Genomic DNA, 13,785 nt, shown 5'->3' on the forward strand with positions numbered 1-13,785 from the left:
CGCCCAAATCTGACTTCGTATGAATAAGTTATGATTTTTCTAAGATTCGGCTTAGCAGTGCACGACCTGAAACTCGAATTTTAGTTCGAGCGGTTTTTGGCTTACGTGACCGAAATGAGAGTTGAAGATCTCATTAATAGGAACTCAACGATAAAAAGATGGACGAAGATCTCATTAATAGGAACTCAACGATAAAAAGATGGATGAAAACGGATTCCGTATGAAGGAGTTACGAATTCGTCACGGTCATTTAGCAGTCTAAACGCCTCCTACTGTTAAATTTGATATCGGTCAAGAATTAGCCGACGAAGTCTAAATGAAAGTTGTAGATCTTGATTTTACCTACGCGTTGAAAAAAAGAACGTCGAAAACGGAGCTCGTATGCAAGAGTTATGATTTTTCTAAGTTTGAAGGCTGATACGCGATATTGGGTGACGTGGCGCGATCACAGCCATAGCTTTCTCTCCAAGGAAAGCCATCAGATGATGACATGTGGCACTGACTCGGTGAGTCATTGAACCGACTCGGCGAGTCCGTGAACCGACTCGGCGAGTCCGTCAGGATTTCACCCTATAAATAGAAGTGTCGGGTTTCTCCATTTCTCACACCTTCCAAACACTTCTTTCTCTCTCTAGAACCTCTCTCTAGCCCCCCTTAAGCCCCCTAAAGTCTAGGTAAACCCCCTAGCACCCGAAGGAAGCCCCGAGGCTCCCGAAGTCCAGAGCAAAGAGCCTTTCGGCTTGGAAACGCTGCTCCAACAAAGCCCGGTTTTGAGAAAAACCCGCTGTAAGTGAGGTGTACCTATCCTATCTTTAGTATAGCTTATGTTTTAATATAGTAACGTTATTAGAAACTTATAATGAGTATTTGGGCTATTATTATGAGTTATATAAGAGTGTTTCTTTACGCTTATATAATAGTAATAATAGCTAGACTATTAAATAGTCGCGGTTAACGTTAGACTAAACTCTAGTGGTAATGATACTAGGTTTTGTCCGAGGGAAATTGTTTTAACAGTAACGAGGTGCTGTCCTAGTACCGAGTCATCACCTACTCAGGTGAGTGTATAGTTACTTTCATCTTACACATAGATATGAAGTATTTTATATAAATTACATGCTATGTGTGCATATTATCTGAGTACTTGCTGTCTATGCTGGATGAACGTTTTTATACATGTTTTAAATGATTTAAACTGTATACATATTTTATATATACAAATATGTTGGGGGATGACATGGTTAGATGAACGATGAGAGAGAAAAGATGATATGAGTAAACACAAGCAGCTATGGACTTAGTGCCTAATAAATAACACTGTCAGCTATGGACTTAGTGCCTATTGGACAAACACTGGTAGCTATGGACTTAGTACCTGATAGGAATTGGTAGCTATGGACTTAGTACCTATTAGATAAACGCTGGTAGCTATGGATTTAGTACCTGTTAGGAATTGGTAGCTATGGACTTAGTACCTATTAGATAAACACTGGTAACTATGGATTTAGTACCCGATGAATAAACTATAGCAACTATGGAATTAGTGATTTATGAACGAGCATTGGTAGCTATGGATTTAGTGCCAGTCCTATAACCTTGGAAGTAAGGGACTTCGGAATAAACGATTGCAGGATAGATGACTCTTAGGATAAATCCTTAAGAATAAAGAAGATAATGGGGATGAGTAATTGGGTTGATTGTTTGATTGTTTAAACATAATAATTATATTATTGTGGGTTGAAAACCCTATGTACTCACCAGGTTTCCCAACCTGACCTACTCAGTTTATTTATATCACAAGTGTCGATACGAAGTGACATTACACTGAGAGACTAAAGAGATGTAGATCACTAGTGTAAATAAATGTAAGTTCCGTTTATGCTTATGTTCCTGTATTGACGATGACATCCCAAACGTTTTAAAATAAATAAAATACGTTTCTTCGAAAATGTTTTGATAACGTATTTATCGTATTTTTCTGGGAACAAATTCCGCAACATTTTTATGAAAAGAAGTACTCTGATTTTTATAAAACATAAACAAAATCGGTCTTTTCTGGCCGTGAAAATGGGGATGTCACAGTCAGATACCTTAAGGGCACTCCTGGACGTGGTATTCTATTGCGTTCGGACATTACTCTTTCTCTCCAGGGATGGTGTGACTCGGATTGGGCGGCATGCCCCATTACTAGACGATCTCTCACAGGGTGGATTGTTTATCTCGGACATTCTCCAATTGCCTGGAAAACCAAGAAACAACACACGGTTTCCCGCTCTTCTGCCGAAGCAGAATACCGGTCCATGGCTGCTATCACATGTGAATTTAAATGGCTGAAGAGTCTACTTCTTAGTCTAGGAGTCAAACACCCTCAAGCAATTACTCTATTTTGTGATAATCAGGCGGCTCTACATTTAGCAGATAATCCTGTGTTCCACGAAAGAACTAAACATATAGAAGTAGATTGTCACTTTGTGCGTGATGCTATTGTTGACGGTCTAGTGGCTCCATCATATGTTCACACATCGGAGCAACTGGCAGATATTCTAACCAAGGCACTTGGCAAAACTCAGTTTGACAAATTGGTGGACAAGTTGGGCATTTTCGATCCTCACGCTCTAACTTGAGGGGGGATGTTGAAGTATATCATGTTATCTTCTTATCTAGTTTTTATGTATTTGAATGTAATGCTTATCTCTAGTCTGTTTTGTAATCTAATAGCTGTAATCTGATTCAAACGGATCTCTGATGTATAAATACCAACATTGTGATTAATGAAAGACAGATTAAAATCGGCTACACACTTGTGTCGATTATTTCAATAATACTTACTAATGAGTCATGATCCAAACATAATATTTTTTAGTTATACACAACAATTTATATTTTATATAATTATATAATACAACTATCTATACATAAATTGTTAAGTATAATAAAAAGTGTTTGTTTATAAAATAATAACAATCTATTTTGTTAGGTGGGCAAACGTGTATTTACTTGTACTTATTACAATATGGTGAATTTAATGATATGTTTTAGGGCTAGACTAGGGATCACGAGGAACATGAATGCCACCATAGGATGCAGGTTGCATAGAGACAGAGCCTTGAGTTGTTTATCTTGGAACCTCCTACGTAAACAAAACACTTTCCAATGACAAGGTCAGATGTAATAAATTACACAAAACTACAACGTATACTTCTTTCTTTATATAAGTTGCATGGAGGAAGAAATGTTCATAAACAGTACTGCTCTGTCACTTTATATAAACCAATGGTTTGCCACGTTAGATAATATTACATGCACCTCTTTTGTTGTATATGTATAATTTATAAACAAGAAAACAACCTCAATTATGTGTTGTCGTGTTGAGTTCTTTTTTCTTTAACAATCATATCACATCATTATATTTACAACATAAATAATTATGTGGTGACTTGGTAATATATGTTAAAGATGTGATGAGTCTTCTATATTGATTGATGTTCAAATCTTGATAGTACTTAGCCATTATGGCCATGAAAGTTCGTTTGCTTGTAGTGACTCTAGTTTATGAGACATAGTCTCATGTTCACAGTAAGATATCAATCGGGGCACGAAACCTTACCACGAAACTCCTGCAAAAAAAAATGAAAAACTAATTAGTTTTAGTAAACCTCAAGAATTATATTCGACAAGGATTGCTAATTGTTTCAACAATTACTAATGATTCGTATATAGTATTGATTGATTAAAATATAATATAAAAGTATAATACTATTGGTAACTTTTTTTTGTTTTTATTATTAAAATTTAATATATAAAATGTAATATTATTGGTAACTTTTTTGTATAATATAATACTCCCTCGTCTTAAAATTATTGTCAATGTTTGACTTTTTAAGTCTTTTTTGTTCAACTTTTACCTTAAATAATTTACTTTTTGTTATATAAATTTTTATGCAAGATATATTAATAGATTGTTTTTTTAAATGTATCTTCAAAAATTATATAACACAAATAAAGTTATTTATTTTTTAAATGTATCTTCATTGTTATAAGTTTCATCAAAAATTATATAACACAAATAAAATAATTTATAGTCAAAATTGACATGAAAAAACTTCAAAAGTCAAACGTGGATAATATTTTTGGAAGGAAGGGACGGAAGTATAAAAATATAATACTATTGATAACCATTTTATTTTGATTTTTTTTTTCTTTTTAACCATCCATTTATAGTTTGTTTTGAAAAAGATACATCGTAAATGTTAATTTCTTGGGAATGTGCAAAAACAATTGGAAAAATATTGTTGGTGGAGTTGTTTTATTTTTTTATTTTTAATTTCAAACAATAATTGTTAACTTTTAAAAATAAATTCTTGAGATGGTTAAATCGAATAAATACTATATCATAATGGTTATTATATAATTCAAAATTTTGCCTAGTTTTTATGAAATTACAGTCTTATTAGTTAAATCAAGGTTTTGAAAACCGGACCGGAGACTGAATCAGTCATCTTATTAGTTTGATGGTTCAAGTGGTCCAACCGGCCTGACTGGTCTAAAAAACCGAAAAAACCGGATGATATCATAATTATATTTAATTATATAAAAAATACAAAAAATGAAAAAAATAAATATTTTTTAAAAATTTCCGGTTTTGATTGGTTTTACCGGTTCAACCGGACCGGTTTTTACCGGTTCATACGAATATCGGTTTTTTGGCCTTTATGAACCGGACCTAGAACCGGTTTCCGGTTGAATCGGTCGAACCGGCCGATCCGATCTGGTTTTCAAAACATGGAGTTAAACCACTAAAAAAAACTTGTGTTGATGCCTTGATGATTAATCCAATATTGTTTACAAGAATTTTGAAAACCTTTGTTTCAACTAACCTAAAGTATTTTATGGCAATTTTATTTGAAATTTGACAATACTTAGTCACGCACTTTAATATAAAAGATCTCAAATTTATTTTTAAAAGCATCCATTATTAGTTTGTATTTTTTTAATTTATACGAAGAAAGAGGTGGTTCATAACTTCATATACTCCCTCCGTCCCGAAATAATAGTCCACAGACAAAAAACACATATATTAAGGAAAAAGTAATTATGAGCAACTTTATTGAATAAAATGACAAATTTACCCTTTCATCTAAAACTTGGAGCCAATTTTTTCCCACCAATTTCCTTTCACTTTTTAGTTAAAACATTCAGCAAAATTTATTCCCTCCATTTTTTTCATCATAAATTGTTAAACAAAATTATTCCCACTAATTTTGGAGCCAAGTATTTTTATTGAAAATAAACATGGAGCCAATTTATGGATTAGTTTGATTTCAAGATACGTATCTTTTTAAACAGAGAATCCATCCAACCTTATCTATTTCTTTCTATGTCTCTCTTTCTCTCTCAACAAATACTCCACCACCGTATCTTTCTCTATGTCTCTAAAAGTGAACAATCAATTTTTTTTTTTGGTTTAGATATGCCTTTATTATTGCTCATGTCAATCGTTCCATCCTCAGGCCACCCCTCCACAGTTCGTCGTTAGCCGTCTTCTCCCTTGTGAAGCCGCCGGAGCCGCCGACCGGATATCACCGCAACCCACAACAACATCGGAGAGCCTCGACCAGACAGCTAAGGTTTGTGTTTGTTCATGTTGTCTACACTCGATTTTCTTTTTCCTGCTATCTGCTTTCATTCTTCTTCTATTTTTCATCCACAAGTTCCCAATCCTAATCTATTTGATAGTAAAAAATTGGAAAATAAAAAACGATTGATCATTTGTATGTTTTCGTTTTCATCTGTTTAATTTGCCACTTTATACAGACAAATGCCTCTTTACAATGGATTATAAGGATGGTTAATTTGCTTATTTTTATTAATTTGTTTTTGTTGGTGGATGTTAGATAGAAGCAAGTGATTCCACTGTGTGATTTAAACAACAAAACAATAAATTTTGCATTTTTCTAACCGTAAAAAAACTAATTTATTTACAAATTTGATGTTGCTACTATTTTGCTTTATGTTATGTTTACAACTAGAACTTCTCACCAATATTGATAATATTGCTGTTTTTTTATTGCAAAACTTACAAATTTGATGTTGTTGCTGTTTTTTTACGTGCTACAGTATGGATCATATGGATATTACACACACTAAAAAGAATACTACTGTTGAACAACGTCACGCTATATATGAAGCCTTATTGCAAGCAAGTTTTTCTGGAGAGTTACAAAGGGGTGCCATAAGTGATGTAGCTTCACAATTCTCGGTATCAAATCGGACTGTTAGTCGCATTTGGCATCAGGCTAAATTTCAAATTAATCATGGACTACCGGTTGTTTTATCTTCTAATATGGCGAAGGTTGTTGGACGAAAAAGGGTACAAGTTGATTTTAATCAAGTTTTAGATATTCCATTACGTCGTCGATCTAATATACGGTCTCTTGCAAATTTGTTAAATGTTTCTAAATCTACTATGCATAGAAGAATCAAGGAAGGTGCACTTCGACCACACACAAATGCCATCAAACCAACTCTTACTCATGAGAATAAGAGGGCAAGATTAGAATTTTGTTTATCTAAAATTAGCCGGTCATTATCAAGTAATATTCCCACATTTCATGATATGTTTAATGTTATCCACATTGATGAAAAATGGTTTTACATGTCAAAACCATCAAGACGTTACTACCTTGTTCCCGGCGAGGATGAACCATTAAGAACGTGTCAAAGCAAAAAATTTATCACAAAGGTTATGTTTCTAGCGGCTGTGGCAAGGCCAAGATTTGATGCATCCGGTAATGAAGTTTTTTCGGGAAAAATTGGTATCTACCCGTTTACAAGATTAGAACCCGCTAAACGTTCAAGTAAAAACCGTGTAGCGGGAACGTTGGAGACAAAGCCTATTTTATCCGTGACTAAAGAAGTAACAAGGTCATGGTTGATAGAAAAAGTTTTGCCGGATATTAGAGCTAAATGGCCTCGAAGTCATGTCGGTCCCATATTTATCCAACAAGACAATGCCAAGCCCCATATTGATGTCAATGATAACGAGTTTCTTGAAGCGGCATCTCAAGATGGGTTTGATATCCGACTTAATTTTCAGCCCTCTAATAGTCCGGATTTAAATGTTTTAGACCTTGGATTCTTTCGAGCAATCCAATCACTTCAAGAACAAGAGGCTTTAGGTACAATTGATGAATTGGTTCATGCGGTTCAAACGGCTTTTGAAAAAATGCAATCTCAACAACTTAACAATGTATTTTTAACTCTACAAACGTGTATGAGGGAAATCATAAAGGTTCAAGGTGGCAACAACTATCAAATACCACATATTGGTAAAAATAGGTTGGAACGAGAAGGAAACTTACCACTTCGAATTGGATGTGATGAAAATTTGATAAATGAGGCTTTATTGCATTTGGCTTCCTAGTTATTTTTGAAACATGTATTGTGATCAAAATAGTGAGAAAAAAATATTTTTTTATTGGTATTTTTGATAGTGTAATGTATTTTGTGTTAATTCTTTTTTATTTTATGTCATGAAATTAGTTTGATATTGTGGATGTGGAATAATTTTCAAGACAAAAAAAAATGGATATGCGATAACACAGAGGAAAAAAAAGTAACATTGGATATGCCTAAGTGACATTTTTGTTTTATGTCATTATTCTTTATTTTTATTGTGATTGTATGAGAACCTACAAAAAAACAAAAAACAAAAAATTAAAAAAATAGAGAAAACCAATCGTACAGGAAAAAAAAACCAAAAAGCATTTTGATTGGTTAAAGGAAAAAAAGAAAAAGATACTTTCATTAATTAGAATACGTTGGAATACGTTGGTAAAAAACCAAAAAGAAAAAAGTGGCTTTTAGTACATTAGTTTTCACAGAAAAAGTAATCATGAAAAATAACTTTTAAGGGTATTTTGGTAAAAGTGACACTTAATTTTAGAAATAGGCAATTATATTGGGACAAATAAAAATAGAAAGATGGACTATTATATCGGGACGGAGGGAGTATTTTGCATTCATAATGGGTCTTGGGTCAATTCTTTAGGCCTTATGGTATATTCATAACGAACATGTTCATGGTTTATGTGGTCACGAACAAAAAATGTGAACACCATCCCATACTCTTAGTGGTGGAAAAATTCGTGGTCAAATGTGGTGGGGAGAACAGACAACAACATCCAATCAATTTTTTTCTCTCTCCATGTCTTTCTATCTCTCTCTACATTTAATTAATTAAAAAAATATATTTTTTAATTTAAAAATAAAAAAATAAGAAGCATATAGTGGTGGGTATCCCATAGGTTTAGTGGTTGAATGTGGTGATGAGGTGACACCCACCATTATAGTGGTTAGTGGTGGGTATAACGGATGACCTTATTGGTACGGATCGCTTTATCTTCACAAACCCATTCCAAACAAAAATCGGGTCTTATGTGACTTATGTGACTGTTATTTAACTAAGAGTTAAGCAAATCCGAATTTCAAATTGTTTTGTATTGGTTTGAAAACCGGATTGGATTTTCACTTCATAATTTTAAAGGGTTGATTATAAATACATAATAAAACTTCAATTTTATTTTTAGCTAATTACACCATAAAAAAGAGTAGATTTCATTTTACTTAACAGTACATTAATATATAGGATACGATGTACAAAATAGTAACATTACATATCATGTTTACATGCATATTTTTATTGATCCTGTGCTTCGTCGACCATGCACCCTTCATGGAGCCTACTTGCATCTTTAACCGAGAATCGACTTATGGACCCCACACGTAATCAGCTGCATCAGAACTTCAGAAGCTTTCATCCTTCCACCAGCGTCATGTCGATCCTCCGCCGTCAGATCTCCACTTCTCACGTCCACCGTCGGATCGATGTATCTCGCTCCCTCTGACACCTCGGAGCTCGAATTAGAAGGCGGTGGAGATGGTATTTCTTCTCTACCCAGCGTCACCGTCACGTGTTCTTTCCTTTCTCGTTCGAAACTCCGGCGTCTCCGTTGCTCCTCCGTTTGTGTAGCAGCATCGGCGGCGAACTTTGCCGCGAGTTCTCTGCTAGATTCGCACTTCACGACCATGTACTCTTGTGGATTGTCGAATGAACTCCATGATTGATTCCGTCGCTTGATCATGGCCACCGCCGCGGTTGTTGTAGAGTTGCAATCGCCGCCGGTTTGATTCGTCTCCGTCGGATTTTGTAATGTTTCAAGAAGCTCTGATCCTTTAAGGACGTAATCATGACCATGACCATTTGTCGATTCAATCAAATCATCTTCCGATACATCGTGCCATACATATCCAGTTTTGTAGCTCCTGATTTCGATTCACGAACTTTTAGAACAAATCATCAACAACGAGAACGTAATCAACTGAAAAACAAACTGAAGTTACCTTTTGAATGACCAGGAATACATGTTTGACATTCCTCTTCCTCTGTGATAATTCAATGTATTCATAACATCTGCAAACAAAAACAGTAAAAGTTAATGGGAAGAAAATTGAATTTCGAGCTACTTAAAAGTTAAACGATCAAACAAAAGATGACTACCTCTGAGGTAGAGACCATGAGGAGAAGAGAGAGGAACATCGATGAGATGAGGATGTTCAAGGTTGCCATTCCTTGTGAGGTAATACAGAACTGGAACTTTTCTAGCTGCCATTACCACAGCTGCCTGCTCTGTTTTAGGTTTAACCAATATCGGACTTCTATCAGGAGCATCGGCGATGTTCAGATCTCTATTTCCACTTCCAGAAATTGAATTAACACGATTCCGATTCTTCTTGGGCCTTCTTGAGATCAACATCTCCGAAGTGGTTTTTCTCGAATCCGCAGCCATTGAAAGAATTTACAGAGGCGTATGTGTGTGTAAAGGGGGGCAGGAAGGAGAAGGTGAAGGAACGGTGGCGGGTAAATTCAGTTAGCTTCCGAGAGGGGTATATTTATGGGAAAGAGGGAAACATTCTACGCATAAATTGGTAAGCCTCTATGCCCTACAAACAATTGGAGCACTTTGCAACGCTTATAATTAATTAAAGGTTTAGAACTTTCATTATATGACATAACTTTTTGAGTTATTCACTAAACCACATATAAATAGTAGCCATGTAATCTTTTTTCATTATAAATTAGTCACCAAACTCGAAAATCACAATGAGTCCAATCCGTATCATAAGTTAAATCAAAGGTTGTGAAGTCACGATAATACGTTCGATCCATATCATAAGTTAGCTTAATCCATATAATAAGTTAGCTTGCAAATGAACTCGCTAGCAAACAAGGCTAAAATTGTAATATATTCATCTTGAGTCTAAAATTTTCGATTATTTTTGTAAAAAAAAAGAAATTGAAAAAATAAATAAATTAACTGATATAAAATTAAAATAATTAAATAATGATGTTGATAAATAAAAATGAATTTTTATAGGAAATTATGACGAAAATCTGAATTAAAGAGATTTAGATTAAAAATGTAAATTTAGAATATGGACTAGAAATGACAAGTTAGTCAAACTTATAATAACTGGGTTGACTAGTCAAATGATCAGAAAAAATAATTATGATGTAAGGTTTAATGGGTGAAAATGAGAGATGTTCAACGTTGTTATTCAACTTTATGGTCAGTATGAATAAACCTAGAACACGAGGGGTTTAAGTGTTAAGTAATATAAGTATTACAATTAGAATTCTTTCCCAACTTTGTGATCAATATGAATAAACCTAGAACAAGAGGGATTTAAGTGTTAAGTAATCAAATTATTGCAACTAAGAACTCTTTCCCTCCTATTTCATTTCTTTAAAATCGACCAAGAGAGAAAAAAAAGAACTGTGGTCATTTTTAGAGAGATTTGAAGGCTTGAAGTGTGTTTTTAAATGTTGAGAAGAAGAAAAATATTTTATCATTGGACACTGGAAGGTATTCTCCTATTGAATTTCTCATAATTCGACCTAGGGTTTGGGTTAGTCCCCAAACCCGATCTCTCAAAGTGACAATTACCTTAGATGATTTAAGTATGTTTTAATGCTAATAGTATACTCTAGAACGTCAAGATAAAACAATTTCATTCTTTATATGGTTAAGTCCACCTCTAATGATGGAATTTGGGGATTTGGAAACCCTGACTTGATCTAGAAGGAATTCTCCTATTGAATTTCTCATAAATTCGACCTAGGGTTTGGTTTAGTCCCCAAACCCGATTTCTCAAAGTGATAATGTACTTAGATGATTTGAGTATGTTTTAATGCTAAGAGTATACTCTAGAACGTCAAGGTAAAACCATTTCATTCTTTGTATGGTTAAGTCCACCTCTAATGGTGGAATTTGGGGATTTGGAACCCCTGGCTTGATCTAGAGTTGTATTATTAGTTTGAATGGGTTATACTTCAACTTGTATATGTAGATTTGAACCAAAATCCAATAAATTTAGGAAGAATAATTGAGTTATAAGTATATATTCTAGTCCTTATGGTGATTCCAAGGATCATAATGGATTGAAAGAATAGTTTTGAGACAAAAACTATTTTTCAAAACTCTAGGTAAAAAATCAAATGTTTTAAATTAAGTTATGTAGAAAGTTTTGAAAGTAACTTGAAGGATTTAAATGATATCACAAACTCTATGAATGGAATTGGAACCACACAACTCTATCATACTTGGAATCATGTTTGGATGGTTGGAATCATGGTAAAAGGATAGAGTTAGGTTTGCTTTAATGATTTAACTATGATTAAGAAGATAATTATTGACCATTAAGTCGTAAGAAAGTAATATAGAGGTACCTGTTAACGTATCCCTCTAGGAATACACCAAAGATAACGATACAATTATCTAAATGATGACCTAGCTAACAGTCGTTACCCGGTGTAAGTGCTAGGCCCGGGCACTCGCCCTTGTGGCCTCATACTTAGGCCTTAACGTTCTAACGCAAAGGCCCATATCAGGGCAAAATAGTACCAATTGCTCCCTAGAATGACAAGTGTAGCGCTCAGAGCGTTGTTTCCCAGTGACTCTGCACCAATAGCAGATAACCACTAGTGGTGCACGACCCACTGATAGGATGCCTCCACGTCCTGATGGTCCAAACGAGACAAAATATGTTGTCGGGGACATGCTCCTTGGAAGACAGGTACAAAAGGACCCTTCTTCTCCAGAAGAAGGGATAGCCTCTCTCACTGAATCAAAATTAAACCCTAATTCTCTCATACAACTACTGACTAGACCGTCGGAGTCTCGTTACGGGACCCCCTCCCGGACTACGACTAACGTCGTCTCTTTCTTTGTTGTGACACAGACGACGTTAAGCTCGAAGATATATCACAACATTTGGCGTCATCCGGGCATGCACTCAGAGTTACACGACCTTAAAATGACCCTAGACGGCGACAATGACAGGAAAGGCACTTGTGGCGTTCCGGGGGGGGGGGGGGACGAGCTCACTCAGATCAGTTCCGTTGCTCGATGGCACACAACCATCTGCCTCAGATGGACAAGACACCACTCACACGCCAGAAGCACAGACGCCATGTCCAATAATGGGAACCGCAACAACATCAATCACTATCCTATGGCGACCATCACCCATCACAATAGAGCAACCGGTTGCAACCGCGATAGCAACACCTCAGTCGACATCGACTCAACAGTCACAACCGCTGACCCAATAGTCCCTACTGTCGACTCAACAGTCCCAATCGGTGGTTTCTCAGCCACAACATTACCACAACAGGTGGGGATGAACACTTGGTCCTAGGGACCATATTGTCCTCCACACAATACCCAATGTCAAGCTATCAATTATCCCTAGTAGTAGGAATGTCACATATCCCGCTTTTCGCTCAACAACCTTTGATGTCCAACCCTTATTTCCAGTAGTTGCACATATCCAACCACCAAACACCGCCGTCGCAAGAGTCTAACCCTCACTTGTCATCGGCACATCAACTCAACACCTTTGCTTAACAACCTTAAGGGTCAATTCCGAACATGCTCCAACAGCTAGGGCAAAGCTCACAACTGCAGCAAAGCACACAATCGAGCTCCCAGCAACAACTATGCATCTCACAAGCAACAATGTACAATCAAGTATACGGGAACCTGTATTACGCTCAACAATTTATGATGTATGATGTTTTTCCATACTCTCGCATGGAAAACCCGATGAGAAGCACCATATCTACCTTTTTCCATGAGCTATTGTAGTATGAGATCCCACACTCGGCAATGATACCAAATATCCCCAAGTATGACGGAACAACTGACCCCGACGAGCACATCAACACCTATGAGTAGACGATGACATCATCGAGGATGGAAAAGCAGTTCATGTGCACGTATTTCCCTGTTAGATTATCCGGAAATTCCGGAGAGTGGTTTAAGGCACTACGACCGAGCGACATCGTGAGTTTCGAACAACTAAGATACCTTTACCTCAACAATTTCATGAAACTAAGGAAAAGGAAGGGAGATGTAAACTCCATAATGGCACACAAGAAAAAAAAAGGAGAGTCGATACTGACATATTATGATAGATTCACGTTGGCAACACTCAACGTACAGGGACATGGAGAGTTCCTTGTAACTGGTGCCTTCTCCCAAGGTCTACTCCCCAACCCTTTGTCAAAGAAGATGCAAGGGACGGTACCTCCAAAGGTGGACAAAGAAAAAGGGAAATACTGTGAGTACAACAAGAGAAAAACCCACGACACCGATGAGTGCACGACTCTAAGGAAGAAAATGGATGAAAAACACCTAATGGGTGACCTCACGACAATTGCGA

General features: G+C 35.9%; 2 protein-coding genes across 2 annotated transcripts; one reads left to right on the forward strand and one right to left on the reverse strand.

Moving 5' to 3' along the window:
• Positions 1-5,042: 5,042 nt before the first annotated feature.
• On the forward strand, positions 5,043-7,549 carry LOC111885221 (uncharacterized). The gene is made up of 2 exons (XM_023881497.3): positions 5,043-5,627; positions 6,118-7,549. The coding sequence occupies exon 2, from the start codon at positions 6,119-6,121 to the stop codon at positions 7,421-7,423; it is 1,305 nt and encodes a 434-aa protein (XP_023737265.1). The 5' UTR covers positions 5,043-5,627; position 6,118; the 3' UTR covers positions 7,424-7,549.
• A 1,027-nt stretch (positions 7,550-8,576) lies between these two features.
• On the reverse strand, positions 8,577-10,034 carry LOC111885226 (protein SOSEKI 5). The gene is made up of 3 exons (XM_023881502.3): positions 9,560-10,034; positions 9,403-9,472; positions 8,577-9,324 (listed from the first exon to the last, which is right to left on the reverse strand). The coding sequence occupies exons 1-3, from the start codon at positions 9,846-9,848 to the stop codon at positions 8,754-8,756; spliced, it is 930 nt and encodes a 309-aa protein (XP_023737270.1). The 5' UTR covers positions 9,849-10,034; the 3' UTR covers positions 8,577-8,753.
• Positions 10,035-13,785: the final 3,751 nt, after the last annotated feature.

Source organism: Lactuca sativa, chromosome 9 (genome assembly GCF_002870075.4).
Source record: "Lactuca sativa cultivar Salinas chromosome 9, Lsat_Salinas_v11, whole genome shotgun sequence".
Classification (NCBI taxonomy): domain Eukaryota; kingdom Viridiplantae; phylum Streptophyta; class Magnoliopsida; order Asterales; family Asteraceae; genus Lactuca; species Lactuca sativa.